This window comes from Carex rostrata, chromosome 17, assembly GCF_964058835.1.
Source record: "Carex rostrata chromosome 17, lpCarRost1.2, whole genome shotgun sequence".
In the NCBI taxonomy this organism is placed as follows: Eukaryota; Viridiplantae; Streptophyta; class Magnoliopsida; order Poales; family Cyperaceae; genus Carex; species Carex rostrata.
In genome coordinates, this window is record NC_135934.1 from 7,870,763 (window position 1) to 7,887,909 (window position 17,147).

The 17,147-nt window shown below is 33.3% G+C and overlaps 2 protein-coding genes across 3 annotated transcripts; both read left to right on the forward strand.

The window, feature by feature from the left end:
* Positions 1 to 559: 559 nt before the first annotated feature.
* On the forward strand, positions 560 to 4,483 carry LOC144567973 (beta-1,2-xylosyltransferase XYXT1-like). 2 transcript variants are annotated; one of them, XM_078318176.1, is made up of 5 exons: positions 560 to 854; positions 2,221 to 2,292; positions 2,400 to 2,471; positions 2,783 to 2,905; positions 3,167 to 4,483. In XM_078318176.1, exons 1-5 carry the CDS (start codon positions 734 to 736, stop codon positions 4,345 to 4,347), a joined length of 1,569 nt encoding a protein of 522 aa, XP_078174302.1. In that variant the 5' UTR covers positions 560 to 733; the 3' UTR covers positions 4,348 to 4,483. The 2 variants fall into 2 exon arrangements, with proteins under 2 accessions (XP_078174302.1, XP_078174303.1); XM_078318177.1 differs by lacking the exon at positions 2,400 to 2,471 and having other exon boundaries at positions 582 to 854.
* Positions 4,484 to 5,922: 1,439 nt separating this feature from the next.
* On the forward strand, positions 5,923 to 9,127 carry LOC144568196 (beta-1,2-xylosyltransferase XYXT1-like). The gene is made up of 4 exons (XM_078318469.1): positions 5,923 to 6,525; positions 6,983 to 7,072; positions 7,318 to 7,476; positions 7,799 to 9,127. The coding sequence occupies exons 1-4, from the start codon at positions 6,387 to 6,389 to the stop codon at positions 8,965 to 8,967; spliced, it is 1,557 nt and encodes a 518-aa protein (XP_078174595.1). The 5' UTR covers positions 5,923 to 6,386; the 3' UTR covers positions 8,968 to 9,127.
* Positions 9,128 to 17,147: the final 8,020 nt, after the last annotated feature.

The window sequence follows — 17,147 nt, forward strand, 5'->3', positions numbered from 1 at the left end:
GTTTGCAACATCCAAGCAACATTACATTACGGTTTCTACCTTCTTTCAAAGAAAAAAAGAAAAGAAACCTCCAGTGAAACAAAATGGAGACAACCGTTAGCCCAGATAATAAGTGCATGCATTAAACTTTTTTTTTTTTTTGAGTAAAATTGAAGGTTAAGTGAGTATCCTCTCCCGTATCAGATCGAGTAGAACACTTACAGTCGGATCAAAATTAATTTGGTATATATTTAGAACAATGAGTTTTGTTTAGAGATTTGTATCAGATTAAAATCAATAATTTATTTCTCATTCTGCCTAGTCAATTATTACACTGAATATTCATATCAAGTTACCTAAATATTTAAACTCTTAAAAATTTTGTTCCAAGAACTAACTTTTAATTTAGTTACGAAATTACATATTTTCTGGTGCAAAAGATAATAATTCGAAACCTAATTAAATAAGAAGAATATTTTATTCTGGTTTCCAACTTGCCAACTCAAATATTCTTTTATTTGGGACTGACGTGTCATTCTCATAATAAAGGGTGGCCCAATTTTATTCCAGGAACAGAGAGGATCTTTTCTATAGAGAGAGAGAGAGACTATAAAGAAAGCTTGTTGAATGTGAGACTTTTTCTCGGAGAGCGGTCTCGGTTTCCATGGGAAAGAGGTGATGTCCTGTTTGTCTACGAGCAAAGAAACATCATAGAGAGAGAGAGAGAGAGAGAGAGAGAGAGAGAAAGAGAGAGATGGGGGAGTTGAAGATGATGAAGAATTTAACAAAGGCTTTGTTACATAGCAGCTTAGCAGTTCCATTTTTGCTAGGTTTTTTCTTCGTTTTGATAACATATACTGTCTCCGATCAATTTGGTATATTTCTCCTCTCTCTCTCTCTCTCTCTCTAAACTATCGAACCATTAGGGCGTGTTCGGCCCGAACACTATTCACGTGGGAAAAAAAAAATTCAGTTCAACTGAATTTTTTTTTTCCCACGGGAACAGTGTTTTTCAGTTCAAATCCCGCGCCCGCGCCCATTCCCATTTGTCGGCCGAACACGCCCTTAAAGAAAAAGTGTATGCTTGTATCGAGTGGGCAAGAAAAATGGAACTTTTTGTTACTAGTTTTAGAAAATATTTAGGGTATATTACTTCAAATTTTTTTCTCTGAATTTATGGAAAGAGTATTGTCCATTATAATTATCATAATATATATATATATATATATATAGAGTACGGCTAACGCGCTTCCTCTAGCATATGGGCCGAAATGCTTCCGGTGGAAAGTTGAAATTTCAAAATCCAAAAAGTCGATCTGAACCGTTCATCTTCTTCTCCATATTAATATCTGCTTGGAGACCAAATTTTACATTTTTCTGAAATTTTTTACTATTTATTAAGCAATTTTGAAAATCGCTGATCCAACGGTAGCTTCTGATTTTTACTGTTTGGTAAGCCACCGTTGGATCAGCAATTTTCAAAGTGGCTTAATAAATAGTGAAAAATTTCAGAAAAATGTAAAATTTGGTCTCCAAGCAGATATTAATATGGAGAAGGAGATGAACGGTTCAGATCGACTTTTTAGATTTTGAAATTTCAAATTTCCACCGGAAGCATTTCGGCCCATATGCTAGAGGAAGCGCGTTAGCCGTACTCATATATATATATAGAGTACGGCTAACGCGCTTCCTCTAGCATATGGGCCGAAATGCTTCCGGTGGAAATTTGAAATTTCAAAATCCAAAAAGTCGATCTGAACCGTTCATCTCCTTCTCCATAATAATATCTGCTTGGAGACCAAATTTTACATTTTTCTGAATTTTTTTACTATTTATTAAGCCACTTTGAAAATCGCTGATCCAACGGTGGCTTAACAAAACAGTAAAATCATTGGATCAGCGATTTTCAAAGTGGCTTAATAAATAGTAAAAAATTTCAGAAAAATGTAAAATTTGGTCTCCAAGCAGATATTAATATGGAGAAGGAGATGAACGGTTCAGATCGACTTTTTAGATTTTGAAATTTCAAATTTTGACCGGAAGCATTTCGGCCCATATGCTAGAGGAAGCGCGTTAGCCGTACTCTATATATATATATATATATATATATAACTTTGAGAGAATGCAATAATCTTCTGGCAGCTTCTGCCATGATTCTCAAAAACAAAAAAGAAAAAAAGAAGAAGAGAGAATGCAATAATATAATTATAGTGTATTGATACAATTTATTGTTTGTCTTAGTTTTTTCGCACTCGCTGACTACACATGTGACTCAATCTAATCCCTTGAAAGATGCTACATCTACAATACCTGGTAACTTGAATTTGGAGCTGTTGCTCATGTTGTAACTCTTCTATGTATGATTTTTTATTTTATTTTATAAAACAATATATGATTTCAATTTTCATAATTGTCTGTAGAGAATACTATGAAGGACGGTCAATTCACAAAAGAAAATTTTTCAGAGACTGAGCATCATGTAAAGAATTCTGGTAATATTACTAGTTGTGTATTTATTCAATTTTGATCCTAAAGTTTGTTTTAAGATATACCAGAAAACTTCAATTATCCTTTAATTTCAATTTGTTGACCAATTCTGGGGCACCTAACAAAAGAATTGTTGAGATTAATCTCTTGAGAAATCATGAATAATTCACGTATAAAATGGTCGAATCCTAGTACCCCCTGATTTTCTAGTATGATAGTTATGTCATTGAGCAACTAAGTTTGATACTGTTTAATTGTTTATCAGTTTTCTTGAAAATTCTCTTGATCCTAACTTTCAGTTATTTGTCCTTTTAAGGGAATGATAGCACAAATGAACACAAAAAAAACAAAGATAAAACAGAGACGGTGCAAGGTCATGAAACCCTTGTTCCTATTCCAGAAACAGAGAATAAGGATGCCCCTAATTCCGATAATTCTGGTACTGTTATTCCCCTTTAATTGCAGTTATGATCAGCTCCTCTCAAATAATTTCAAAATAATTAAAATCACAGATAAACAGAATATGCCATTTATTGGATATTAAAAAAATTTAGCCACATTTTTTGAACTTTTATTGGTCGAATCCAACATTATACGTACATGTTTCAATTATTCAACTAAAAGCATTCCAGTTTTTTTTTTTTTTTTTCTAGTGTGATCCTTTTTGTGACTTCACTGAGGCTCTGTTTTGTTCCTATAGGTGGAAAATTTGAGAATTTCGAACAATCTCCTACAACTCTGCCAATATGCAACACACAAAGTCCTCTCTCTGACACCTGCGACACACAAAAGGGTGACATTCGGACCCATGGTATCTCATCTGCGGTACTAATTGTACCAAAATTTTCAGCCGGAGGAAATGCACCACAAGAGTGGAAAATTCGACCATATTCACGCAAACACATGGAGTCCATAAAAAAAGTCATAGTTAAAAAGTTAAACGGCCCGCAAGAAGCACCTCCTTGCACCGTAAACAACAAGTACCCTGCTTTAGTTTTTGCATTGGGCGGGTTGATCGGAAATTATTGGCATGATTTCACTGATGTTCTAGTCCCACTGTTCATAGCCTCCCGTCAATTTGACCGAAAGGTTCAGTTTTTGGTAACCAACATACAGCCATGGTGGTTGGGCAAGTACGAAACGATCATCAGAGCATTGTCACGCTATGAAATAATTGATTTTGACAAGGATAACCAAGTGAGGTGCTTTCCTCGTGTATTGGTCGGGTTGGAAATGCACAAGGAATTCAGCATCGATCCATCAAGAGCACCTAATGGGTATTCAATGGTTGACTTTACAAAATTTCTTAGGTCTACTTTCCATTTGGAAAGGGATCATCCGATCAAACTTAGTCAAAATCCAGGTGCAAAACCGAGACTAATGATAATAAATAGAACTAACTACAGAAAGTTCAATAACACACCTGAGATTGCCCGATTGGCTGAGAAACTAGGGTTTGAAACTGTTGTTTCAGACCCAAAATTCAACTTGGGTCTCGCCGAATTTGCGAAAACAGTTAATTCATTCGACGTATTGTTGGGTGGGCATGGTGCTGGATTGACAAATAGTGTATTTCTCCCGACAAATGCCATCGTCATCCAGGTGGTACCATATGGTAACCTAGAGCATATGGCGAAGGTCGATTTCGGGGACCCGATTGTAGATATGAATCTGAAATACCTGGAGTACAGCATAAGTGCTGAGGAGAGTACACTGATGGAGATGTTGGGGAAAGATCATCCTGTAATAAAGGATCCAATTTCAATTCACCAACAAGGATGGGATAAAGTGGCAGAGTATTACCTTGGCAAACAAGATATGAGAGTCGATGTAGATAGATTTGCACCAACACTGTTAAAAGCACTTGAACTTCTCAAGTGAATAGTTTTTTTTTTTTTTTTTCCCTTTTTTTGGTATATTTGTTTTATTTTTTGGTGGAATGTATAACTGCTCCAATGATGAAATTGAAAAGGTTGCACCGTTAGTAAATGACAATTTACATTTATATCTTAAAAAATACTGTTTAAATTCCAAAAGAATAATTTGAATATTACTATCTATAATTAGGAGTATAAAGGGGATCTCTCTTTTCAATATAATTCTTGGATATTACCAATTTTAGTGAGGGGCCATCCGTATAATGTTATAACAATTATACTTTCTGTAAAGTGATTTATTTTGGTTTCCTCAATTTCCCCAAATTAATATTAGCAGGTGCATGTGTTTGCTCTCTCCTTGATTCAACAAAAAGCACTTTATATTTTATCAAATTCCTAATTTCATGTAGCATCTAGGAAGGGAAAGAAACCATAACAATTTATTTAATAATTAAAAGGTGAAAAAAAAGAAACATTTTTGGAGTCTTTTTAAGTTTCATGCACTCTTTTATATATCTTTGGCAATTGGCAGATGCAGTACGTATACTATCAGAGGTGGTTAAAAAGAGGTTCTAAATTAGAGTTGTTTGTAATTTCAATGCAAAATCCCATAGGACCAAGTAGTAATTATAGTTTATTTTTATTAATTAAATATAGGTTTTAACAGTTAGGTTACAGGGGAGGGTAGATTTGGCATGTGAATTTCAATTAATATATTAATGATATTTCAAGGGATAAGATGGCTACAACATGAAATAAAATAGTATTATTTCTGGTGATTATCCTTACCACACCATGTGGTAAGTGTTGAAACTTGAAAATTTGAATTAAAATTAATAAGTACCCTATTTTTTTTATAAAAAAAAAATGCAAATATTGAGTTGTGCTGTTTTAGCACCACATCTTTGAAAATAGTTTCTATATTACAAAAACAAACGAAATACACCGTCTTGAATGGACCACTCAGTTCTTGTGTGGCCCCCTCTAATGTTGCTTCTAGTGTAGTTGTAGAACCGTGCAAGTAATCCATGGTGAGACCGTGAGATCACAGGGATAATAATTTTGTTAATGATGGCACTGCACATAAATAATCTGTTAAAAATAATTTCCTTTGTTATATAATGCTTGGAATAAGGGTTTTACTATTTAAACTTTTAACAATTTGACTAATCAACTATAATATTTCTACATTAACATTTGCTTATTCATCATCATGAAAGAAAAGGTTACATTTCCATTAGCAGCTTTAATTAATATAAACAAGCTTCATATTCAAATTATTAGAAAAGACATTATTTGCAAATTTATTGCTACAATTCGTTTTCAATGTCAATTTTAAAAGCATTAGCATTAGTAATACTTAAACATAATACTAGTACATAAATGAGAAAAGAATATAAATTCGGATATATATAGTACTAATACTATTTGAAAATCTTGTCTATCACTCTATTGTCATGACTCATGAGCTACCACATGGTTGGCTGCACTAACTAGTGCCGTACAAGGAGGAAACTCCTTTAATGGGAAAGAATTTTGAGCTTGATTTGTTAGACTTGGTCCATTCCAATGCTTAACTATCAGAGAAGAAATCAGAATTACTACTTTGTTTAATTATTCATTATCAGGGGAACATTAATTCAATTGCATATGTCATTTATGTATGAATGATAGATGCTGATTGATTCATAACGGGTTAATTACTCGGTCCATTTCTTACATACAAATTCAATATATCTCTGATTTAATGGATAGATAGATGAAGTAATTAGAGAGGGAGATGGTAGAGAGAGAAAGGAACAATTAAAAGTACATGATTAGGAGAACTCTTTGACTGGGCAAAAATATATTATATGAAGAAAAATATAACAGGATGCCACCGAACATATGTGCATGCATGAGTTTCTTCCTTCTTTGAACTTTCTCCTCTTTGCATATCCTAGAGAGAGAGAGAGAAAGAGAAAGCAAAATATGCACATAAATACACAATAATTGAGAGAAGTGATAGAAAGAGGCAGAGAGAGAGAGAGAAAGAGAGAGAGCATGGGAGAAGTAAAGGTTATGAAATCCTTGAAGACTATATACCAAAAATACCTTGGTGTTGGATTCTTTCTTGGTTTCTTTCTTGTGCTTTTGACCTATTTTACTCTCTCTGAACAATTTGCAATCAGAGCTCCTAATGGTAATTACACCATCTTCTTTTCCCTTTCTCTCTCCTCTTTTTATTCTAGAAGATTTTCTCTCTCTTTTTTTTTTCTGAAATTTTGTATTTGTACCCACATGATTTGGCTCTTTCAATTGTTAGTACAGGACCAAAAACAAGAACCAACAATAGAGAATTGTTTTCCTACTCTTTGAGAAGATTTGGAATTTTTTTTTTTTGTCAACTCCTAACTAAAGTAAGGTGATCTTTGAAGAAATCTAAGGAGTTTTTTGAAATTGGGTCTAGAGAAGTGGCTCTTGATCGTAGAAATCATCCATTTATTTTTTATTTGTTTTATTTTTCTTTATCATTACTTGCTGAACGGGGGTGGTAAAATTTACATTTCTTGTATAGTCATGAATTTTCTTTCCAGACTAAAAGCAGACCAAATAAATTTTCAAAATTCTAACTCTTTGTTTTTTTACAAAATTTGTAGCGGTTTCACAATCGTTGCCAAATGGCGTGCTAGAAGCCAACCCTGTAAATCCTGTAGCAAAACAGGAGGAGAAAAGTCCTCCCAAATTAGGTAATAGAAATACAAATATTTAAATTGATTTTTTCTTATATATCTCTAAATATCAAAAAATAATGTAGCAGTAAAAATTGAATCAACCAGCAAAATGTTCATCGGAATTGTGTTAATCCAAAGTGTTGCATCTGAATTTTTTTGCAATTAATTTATAAATTACATGATTGTCAATGTTCTGGATTGTGTTCATAGTCAACTTTGTACTACTTGAAATTCTGATGTGATCTCTGCTTTGATTTCAGAGGACAAGAGTAAAACAAAGGATACAACTGAAAATGTGGACCCAGTGAAGGAAGAATCAACACCTTCTACAAATCAAGAACAAGTGAAGGCAAATGAGAGGCCCCCAGTCAGTGATTCCACCCCTTCAACAATTAAAGAAGAGGATTTCAACGCATTTGGTAATAATGTAATTATTATTTTTAAAGAGAAATAAGTTCCTTTAAGAAATTGTAAAAAATGTCCCAATGCACATCTGTCCATAATTGATGAAAGGTTAGGTATATTTATTATATATATTTTTTTGAAAGGTTAGGTATCAATCTCCGTAAAAAACTATTACAACACAACACAACTTGTTAAATGGAGCAGTTACAAATCAGAAAGAATAAAGCATTAATTTGCTACCTTGTGACATTAGTCTCTTTGGTTCCTCTCTCAAAATAATTCAATGTTATTTTTTTATAATCTAAATGCAAAGTATCTTTCATTGCTTTCATGTAGAAACTCTGAACCCAGTTCATGAAGGGAAAGTGATATGTGACACGCAATCGCCAAACTCTGACACATGCGACATATATGGAGATGTGCGCACACATGGGGTCTCTTCATCAATTCTACTTGTTCCTCAAAATCCAATGGGAAATCCCGAGCAGCATGAATGGAAAATCAGACCTTACTCACGCAAACACATGGAGAGTATAAAGAAAGTTAATATAAAGCAACTCGGTAGTCCCGAACAAGCACCACCTTGTACCATAAAGAATAACATGCCGGCATTAGTGTTTGCACAAGGAGGAATTACCGGTAATTATTGGCATGATCACACTGATATTTTGGTCCCTCTTTATCTGGCATCGCGTAAATTTGACGGCGAAGTTCAGTTCCTTGTGACCAACATTCAGGGATGGTTCATTGGCAAGTACAATAAGGTTTTTCAAAAGTTATCACGGTACGAAATCATTGATTTCGACAAGGATGATCAAGAGCGGTGCTACCCACACGTGCGTGTCGGAATAAAGATGCACAAGGAGTTTAGCATTATTCCTTCTCTCTCTCCCGAGGGATATTCCATGGTCAATTTTACAAAGTTCATGAGATCCATTAATGGCTTGCCACGAGATGCTCCAATTAGTCTGCGTGATAACCCCAGCGTCAGGCCGAGGCTCATGATCATATCTCGGCGTCATCCGCGAAAAATCGTGAATTTACAAGATGTAATTCAACTAGGGGAGAGATTAGGGTTTGAGGTTGTAATAGGAGATCCCCCGTTCAATGTCAACGTAGGTGAATTTGCAAAGGAAGTGAACACGGCTGATGTGCTGATGGGCGTGCACGGTGCAGGGCTAACAAATTGCATTTATCTCCCGACGAACGCGGTTTTCATACAAATAGTGCCGTATGGAAACCTGGAAGAAATGTGCAAGATCGATTTTGGGGATCCAGCAGAGGATATGAAGCTCAAGTACATCGAGTACCGCATCACAGTAGAGGAAAGTACACTTACGGAGATGCTCGGGAAAGATCACCCGGTCATAAAGGATCCGGCTTCAATTCACCGAAGCGGGTGGGAAAAAGTTGCAGAATACTACCTGGGAAAACAGGATGTGAGAATTGATGTGAATAGGTTTGCTCCTGTTTTAGCAAAAGCAATGGAATATCTACGGGAGTAGAAGTTATTTTATTGCCTTTTTGAATTTGTTTTAGTAGATAGAGAAGTATTGTTTATTTGTTAAATTATTTTCCCCCCTTGTATGCTATTTGCGGTGAAAATTCGATTACTTTTTGTGTAGCAATACAGTGCAAATAATTGTTGCAAAAAATATCGATGAAGAATTTCTTTTATTTGTGACATACATTGGGATTTAGTACCGGAAAACATGGTACCACACGTACAGTAGTAGATACTGGCATGACCTAACATAAAATCCAATTGGGTCTGACATGAGTTTTGGGTGCCTAAAATGTCGGTATTAGGCCGCTACAAGAAGATATTAATTTGTCTGGCCTCTTTAGGCAGTGCAAGACAAGAGAAAGAGAGAGAGAGAGATTGGGCCGGGATAAAATAATTTGCGTCAAAGATAAACACTGAATTTGCTTCAATGTGTGTACAAGTGGGAATGTAAAAAAGTCACACGCTGTGATCCGATAACTCACGGTACAGTACGTATGTTACGTATTGTGATATACGTATTAATTTGCATAACGTGATTATTTTTCAAAAAATTAGTAAGACACGATAAGTGGTCACGCAAGTTATGAGTGATCAGTTAGATCTTAATTAAATAATGAATTTTAAATAAACTAACTTAATTAAATATGACTGGTCACGTTTGATCACGACACGTGTGGTGATCATATAACTGTCTCTCCAAATTTAATGAGGACACGTAAAAATTTGACTTGATCATGACAAAGTGCAAATTTACACCTATAGTACAAGTAGCCAATATCCGGTAACTTAGTTTGGCTGTCTTTGTTTGCACTTTGCATATGGATTTGGCTACAGTGCTATGGGTTGCACAGAGGGCTACGGTGCTACGGCTCAATATTCGAGTTTTTAAAATTCTAACGGTTGATCCGAACCGTTCATCTTGTTCTCCATATTAATATGTGTTTGGAGACCAAATTTTACATTTTTTGGAAATTTTTTACTATTTTTTTAGATTTATTGAATATCTCTGTTTTTTATGGTCCAGATTTGTCTGAAAAACAACGATTTTCAATAAATCTAAAAAAATAGTAAAAAATTTTCAAAAAATATAAAATTTAGTCTCTAAATATATATTAATATAGAGAACAAAATGAACGGTTCTGATCGACCGTTAAGATTTTGAAAAGTGGACCCAAGGGTACCCGTTTCTATAATTCTATACTTGCTTTTTCATGAGACCACAATACACTGTTGATCTCCATAATTGTTACCTAATTTTTAGGGGAAAAAAAAAATATGTCTGCTAAGAGGTCCTCACTTTTTTTTTCTTCAGATTTTTTAATACTGGGCCAACTGTCAGTGAACACTAGATATTTTGTGCGTCCATATCAACCCAGGAAATTGATGTCATCCAGTTCAATTAATTGCCTCATTTGTCATGCAATACCTCTGTCCAAGCAAACAGGAACAGTAGTTGAGGCCTTATAATTTCAATTTCTTGGAATTTTGTAATGTGAGGTGTATAATTAGAGTGATCAATTTAATATTTTAATACAATAGATTATCTATCACATGAATTGATGGAGAGAGGTTTGAAATTGTGAAAGGGGCATTTCAACCACCATTTGACCTCATATGAACACATTCTTTTGCATTTGCCTACTTCTTAACATAAATATTTTGCTATGTTGTTTTCACATGTCAAGGGAAGACTAGTCAGATCTAATTTAGGAGGCACTTACGTTGCAAAAATTGGGAGGATTCGACGATTCTTAAAAAAAAGATGATAATGCAAGAGAGATGCATTTTGTCTTATGAACTGAGAGCAAAATGAAAATTAAGTTTAGTACGAAGTTTCTCTACTCTTGGTCAGATTTTACTAGTAGGCCGGCCTACAGCATTATATGAATTGATTTGGAAGAGCTTAGTTTTTGTTCCATTTATTTAATTGGCTTCTGATCAAGGAAAGATGAAGATCATTTACAATTTAATGTGAAGTCTACTTTATTATATTTTAACCGGTTAATTTCTGATTTTATATTTTTTTTGACACTTTCTTTATATCTGGCATCTGGTTAGCTGTTACCAACCTAACATGTTCAACATTTTTAATAGGAGAAAATTACATGATAATAAGAGTAGTGGTGTGATCGATGCCTCCATAGTCCATACCGGCATATTCTATGCTATTTTCTAGATCACCATTTGGATTAAAAAATAGAGTACTGATCATCTCTTATTTCGAATTTTTTATCTATCGTATAAAAGAAAGAAAATTAATTAAATGTATGACATCCGATTCATATTTCATAGATCTAGCACAAACGCTTCAGTCTAAGTCATGCACAGACTGGAACCATTGTCAGTAAATTGCAACAGGGAACAGGCTAAGAGACATGACTTAGTTTCCCAACACCTAAAATTTAAAGAAGATGTAGTTATATTTAAACCAATTGTCAACTCATCCGACCTTGTCAGTAAATTACACGACCTAATTGTTTCTTAATTTGCTTCTATTTTTACTTCTGAGAAGAAATTAAGCTGGTGGTCTATTGCCAATGTTTCTTTTAGTTTGTGTTTTGGTCTATAATTTATGTAGATATCAGGGCTATATATATTATTATCCCTGTTAACTGTAAGAAAAAAAATTATGCAATAAGTATGATCCTAATTCTTTCTGCTCTTTATAAATTAAATACCTTTTATTCCAATACAAATCTGCTTTATAGACATATATAAATTAGGTTTATTCTAGTTTTTAGCTAAATCTTGTTAACACATGTCTTAATTACATAAACAAATTTAGTTAAATCTTTTCAACACAATGCTCAGATGAACAAACAACCAGCACTATATCATCGGTTGCCATGGCAACAACTGTCTTAAAATAATTGCAAGGGCAGATGAAGAAATTAAGTCTCCACTAAAAACAACATCTAAAATTGTCTGAATATTAAATGATGCACGGGAAGGATCACCTTTGCGAAATGCTTTTTCAAGATGCACGGGAAGGATCACCTCACTTCACCTGCCCAATTTACCAAACTGGCTGGGATAATCATTTAACACACGTCAAATTTGACATTGCTCCTGTTTTACTTTTTTTTTTTTTTTTAATGTACCAGGCAGAGGCTGACAGGATAATATCATTGCTCCTGTTTTACAAAAACCAATATTGAGTTCCTGTTTCTACTGGATCAACAATCATAGCAAGTAAAGGCCCGGTACAACAAGCTATTAATTTCAGGCCTCTTTAGGCAATGCAATATGCAAGACAGCAGAAATTGGGCTGGTCCAGTTAATTTTGAGTCTAAAATGAACACTGGATCTTGTGAGGCGGTATATCAATTAATTTGTGTAACAAGTAATCATCATCTGGTGTTTGACTGTTTGTTTGCATTTGTGTATGGGTTCTCATTCTTTTTCAGAAATCAGAATTTTAACTAATGGGTACACATATACATTGGTGTATGTATATACCAACCGCAGGAAATTTGGATGCTAATTTGTTGATGAGTCAATATTAGATGCCCTGTTCATTAAATTGCCTCATTTGTCATTCATGCACATGACCTGTCTAATTAATAAGGGACAGTTGAACCATACAAAGAGTTCCATAAAAGCGCATTTGTGTTTAATATCCTATATTTTGTGATTTTAGAGGCCATATAATTTCAACAACTTGGAATTTTGTTATGTGATATATGTGACGTGAATAAATTAAATGTGGGTGTCTATCACATGATTTGAAGGATATACATTAATATTATTTATGAATGTGGCATTCCAACTACCATTTGACATCACCAGAGTTTGTTGCCTATAATTTCATTCCCATGACCAATTAATATAACTCCCCCCCCCCCCCCCCCCCCCCCCCCCCCTAAATATTTATTTAATATCAAACATACTTGATGATTGGTTTATTATAACAGTTTCTTTGCTCCTCAGATTATAATATGTCATGTGAAGAACAAAAACTAAGAGCTATAATAAAGAGTCAGAGCTTTGCAAAGCGCATATCAGTTTGTGATATCAATTATTTTTAAAATTCAAATAGTTGACTTAAATTATTCAACATAATCTTTACGTAAAAATGTACTAGCTAGGAGAGACTAAATTTTTACTATTTCTTTTAAAATTTTATTTATTTTGTAGATAGGTAGAAAATTACACTTTCAGATGGTCCATAATTTTTAAATTAGATAATTTTCTACTTGTTTAAAAAAATATTAAAATAAATTAGAATATCACTGCTTTTTGGACTAATCTCCGATCTCACTCATAAATAATTTAACAAATCCGTAACATGAAGTGCAGGGTTGGTCTTGAAGATTGTGGAGCTCGGAGCGGGAGAAAAATTTGGACCTTTTATATATATAATTTTTTTATGAGACCGGTTAATATACTTCCATAAGTACTTCAATATCATGTCTATTAAGTCATTTTTGTATTTTCAAAGTCCAAATAGACGATCTGAACCGTTCAATATGATATTCATATTAAAATGTGTTTGGAGACCAAATTTTACATTTTTGGGAATTTTTTTACTATTTTTTAAGATATGTAAAAAATCCATTGATTCAGAAGATTATGAATCATAAAAACAATGATTTTCTACCACCTTAAAAAAAGTAAAAAATTCAAAAAAAAAAATGTAAAATTTAGTCTCCAAGCATGTTTTAATATGAATATTATGTTGAACAGTTTAGATCAACTATTTGGACTTTTAAAATGCAAATACGACTTATAAGCATATAGTGCTAAAGTACTTATTTAAGTGATTAGCTGGTCTATTTTTTTATTAATATGCAAATAAATCATACTTATTTATAGAAAAATTTGAGTCCTTTATGTATAAAAAATTTGGGTCCTAATATTTTATTTATTTTTAATATATACAATTTTTTTATATATATACAAACTATTTTTTTAAGGCCCTTTGGATCTTGAGGCCTAAAGCGGTCGTCTTGGATAGCACCCATGCCCAGTGGCGGATCCAAGCTTGATCAGGGGTAGGCACCTCTGAATTTGATTTTTTTTTTTTTTTTTGTAGATTCAGTGGTATTTTATATTTGTGTCTATCCCTGGACGGAAACAATGTCTACCCCTGAATTTAATTCACGACCAAGTAGAAGAAAATTATACGGAAAAGAAAGTCAGTCTAGATTGATTCGTGTAAAAGAATTCAAGAAAAAAAAAAGACGCAGTCTGATTCGCTACTCTACCTAGAAGAATCGTTGATTCGTCAGGATAAAAAAGAGATATGCTACTAAGGATATAAATAGCATGTCATAATTAGTCATACTGTGACTTATCTAAATGTGATCGGTCATGTTTAGTCATGTTTAGTCATGTTTAACTATTTTTTGCATAATTTACGTTAGTTTATTCAAGATTCACCATTCGATTAAGATCTAACGGTCATAATTACACATGACTCACGTGACCATGTGCTGTGATCAAATCTTTCGCGTGACATGTTGTGACGTGTCAAATTTTCGAAAGATGGCTACGTCACGTGAATGGTCACTGCACGGGACATGCAAGTCACAACACGTGACCAACATACGTGCAATGTCATGCCGCGATGGAACCGTGTTGTGTTGTAACTGAACCGTGTCATGTCGTGACATATCTCGTCACGTTGTGAGTTTTTTAGATCTCCACGCGAGTCACAACGCGTAACCGGTACATGTGCAATGTCATGTCGCAATGGAACCATATTGTGCTGTAATTGAACCGTGTCGAGTCGTAATATATTTGATCAAGTCATAAGTTTTGTACATCATTGTATGCTTTTTTGCTCTAATTCGTCAGAAAAAATTATAGTTTAATTAGTATTTTGTACCTACATCTAATCATCAGAATCATGAATCCTCCCCTGCCCATGCCGATCGAGATGAACCGGTAAAAAACATTAAGACTCAATTAAAAAAAGAAAGAAAAATCATCATATAGTTAAAATTGAAGTGATATTATTATAGCACGATTATTGGTTTAGGCCCCCAATTTTTTTTTAAAATATATACCCCATTATCCGGTTACTTTCCCCAAGAAGCGATGATCGCACATGGTTTAAAGATTCGTCCAAAATATGACGGGCCCATTTGATTAGACAAACGAAAATGGAACTAAAATTTCATGCATGCTAGCTAGCACCTAGCAATGAGCCACACCTAACTTATTCTGTGAGAACTTGATCCAGCTCATTTTAGAAAGCAACATGTGAGAGAACAAATAATTGTAATTGGACATATATGACAATACATGACATTTTGCGGTTGGCATAGTCTGGTCAGTCAACTTTGGCAACTATCTATCTAGAATTTAAATTATTTGAGCATATTACTAAACCTTTCAATAATGTGTCATATGGTTCGCGTCAATCTTGAACTAAACATAGAGGAATGTTGGTGAATATATCTGTCTGGTTCAAGTCAAATCTTAAATGGAATAAAATTTGGTTGAATTTTCATATTTGCATAATGTGCTCACAAAAGTTGGGATAGAATTTCAGCTGCAAAACAAAACAGAAAAAATGCTCCATCCTTTTATTTATCTAGATTGTTACGCTGTTTTATTTTAATGATATGTTAGCATATTATAATTTATTTTCATATTTTATATACTGGGTAAGCATATAAAAGTGTGAAATAGACTATAATAAATTTGTTTAGATATAGACGTGCGGGGAAGGGATGTTAAAAATAAGAATAATTATTTCAATTTCCTCACTTTAGTATTTGTATCGTACCACAGTAACAATAGAAGAATGTTATATTATGATCCCCTAACTATATGTTCATATTTTTCCGCCACTGCATTCGTCTCTACGTCAACTTTCATATGTATTAATATTTGAAACATAAGATATTAATACTTGCCAAACAAGATATAAATACCTGCATGCGTAATTTTATATGATCATACCTTTTTTCAGTCCCTCAATCGCCCCCGCATCAACCTTACTCTAATGAAGTAGTAGGGACTATGTATTCTCGCATTAATTTTCCTCTAACAAAGATAGTTGACCACACATGTATTAATATTTTAGCGCAGAGGTATAAGTACTTGCAATACTTGATATTAATACTTTCAGTTGTAATTCAGTGTCATATTAAAAAAATATTTGCAAGTATAGGTATAAATACTTGCACGACAAGGTATAAATATTTGCACAATGATGAGCTCGAAAGTACGTCATCATCGATCTTATTTGAACAAAAAAATTGCGTAAAAGACGTTCATTGTTTTAGATTCGCAAAATTTCTTACAGATTGTCAGAAATATTGACGAAATTAAACGGAGAAAAACAAAACCACATCTAAAAACGTGTATGGTCCTTCCATATAGTTTGAGTTGTCCCCACATATTTTTATGGTGTGGGCACGTTTTGGGAGATTTGATTGGAGAGACAATTATTTATGTAAAAAGTGTTCATCTCATAGATATAAATATTTCGTACATAGGTATACATACTTCCGTGCATAGGTATAAATACTTTAGAAAAAAAATTCAGTGTTCAGTTTTTAAGGTCCTCTTAAATAGTTATGATAACTAAGATGCAAGTACGATGCGAGTACTGAAGTACAAATACTCATATCAACTTTCAAAAAAAGTCTCTCAAGTTAAATTAGCAAAATTATAAAATGAAAAAAAAAAACTTTTATTAATTAATTCTAAACAAGTTATGCTACTACATAACTTGAGCACCTGGCTCACATTTTCGTACAACTCCCCCAGTTCTTTGAATTTAGTGATGGAAAAGCTAATGCAACTTCTACATACACCTCAAATTTTACATTTTCATCTTACACCCTCCTGAGCCTCATCTTTACAGATTTTTTCTATTTTTAAAAACTTTTTTTTTAAAACTAAAAATGGCGAAATTATTTTGACGACATTGAAAGAAGAACAAATTTTCAGTTCATTTGAGAATTCGCTAAGAAATAACATATTTGATGTAACTTTTAATGTGCCACAATAATTATTTCTAAATATAATTGCAATATCTAGTTATTTTGGCATGCTAAGAAATTACATCAAATATGCAAATTTTCAAAAAGAGAAAAGCCTTTGTTTTTTAGATTTGATGTGATTCTTTCTATTTATTAAATTTTTTTAACATCTTTCTGATTCATTAAAAATAGTTTTTTATTTTCTAGAAATAAAAAGCTATCAAATATGCAAACTGTA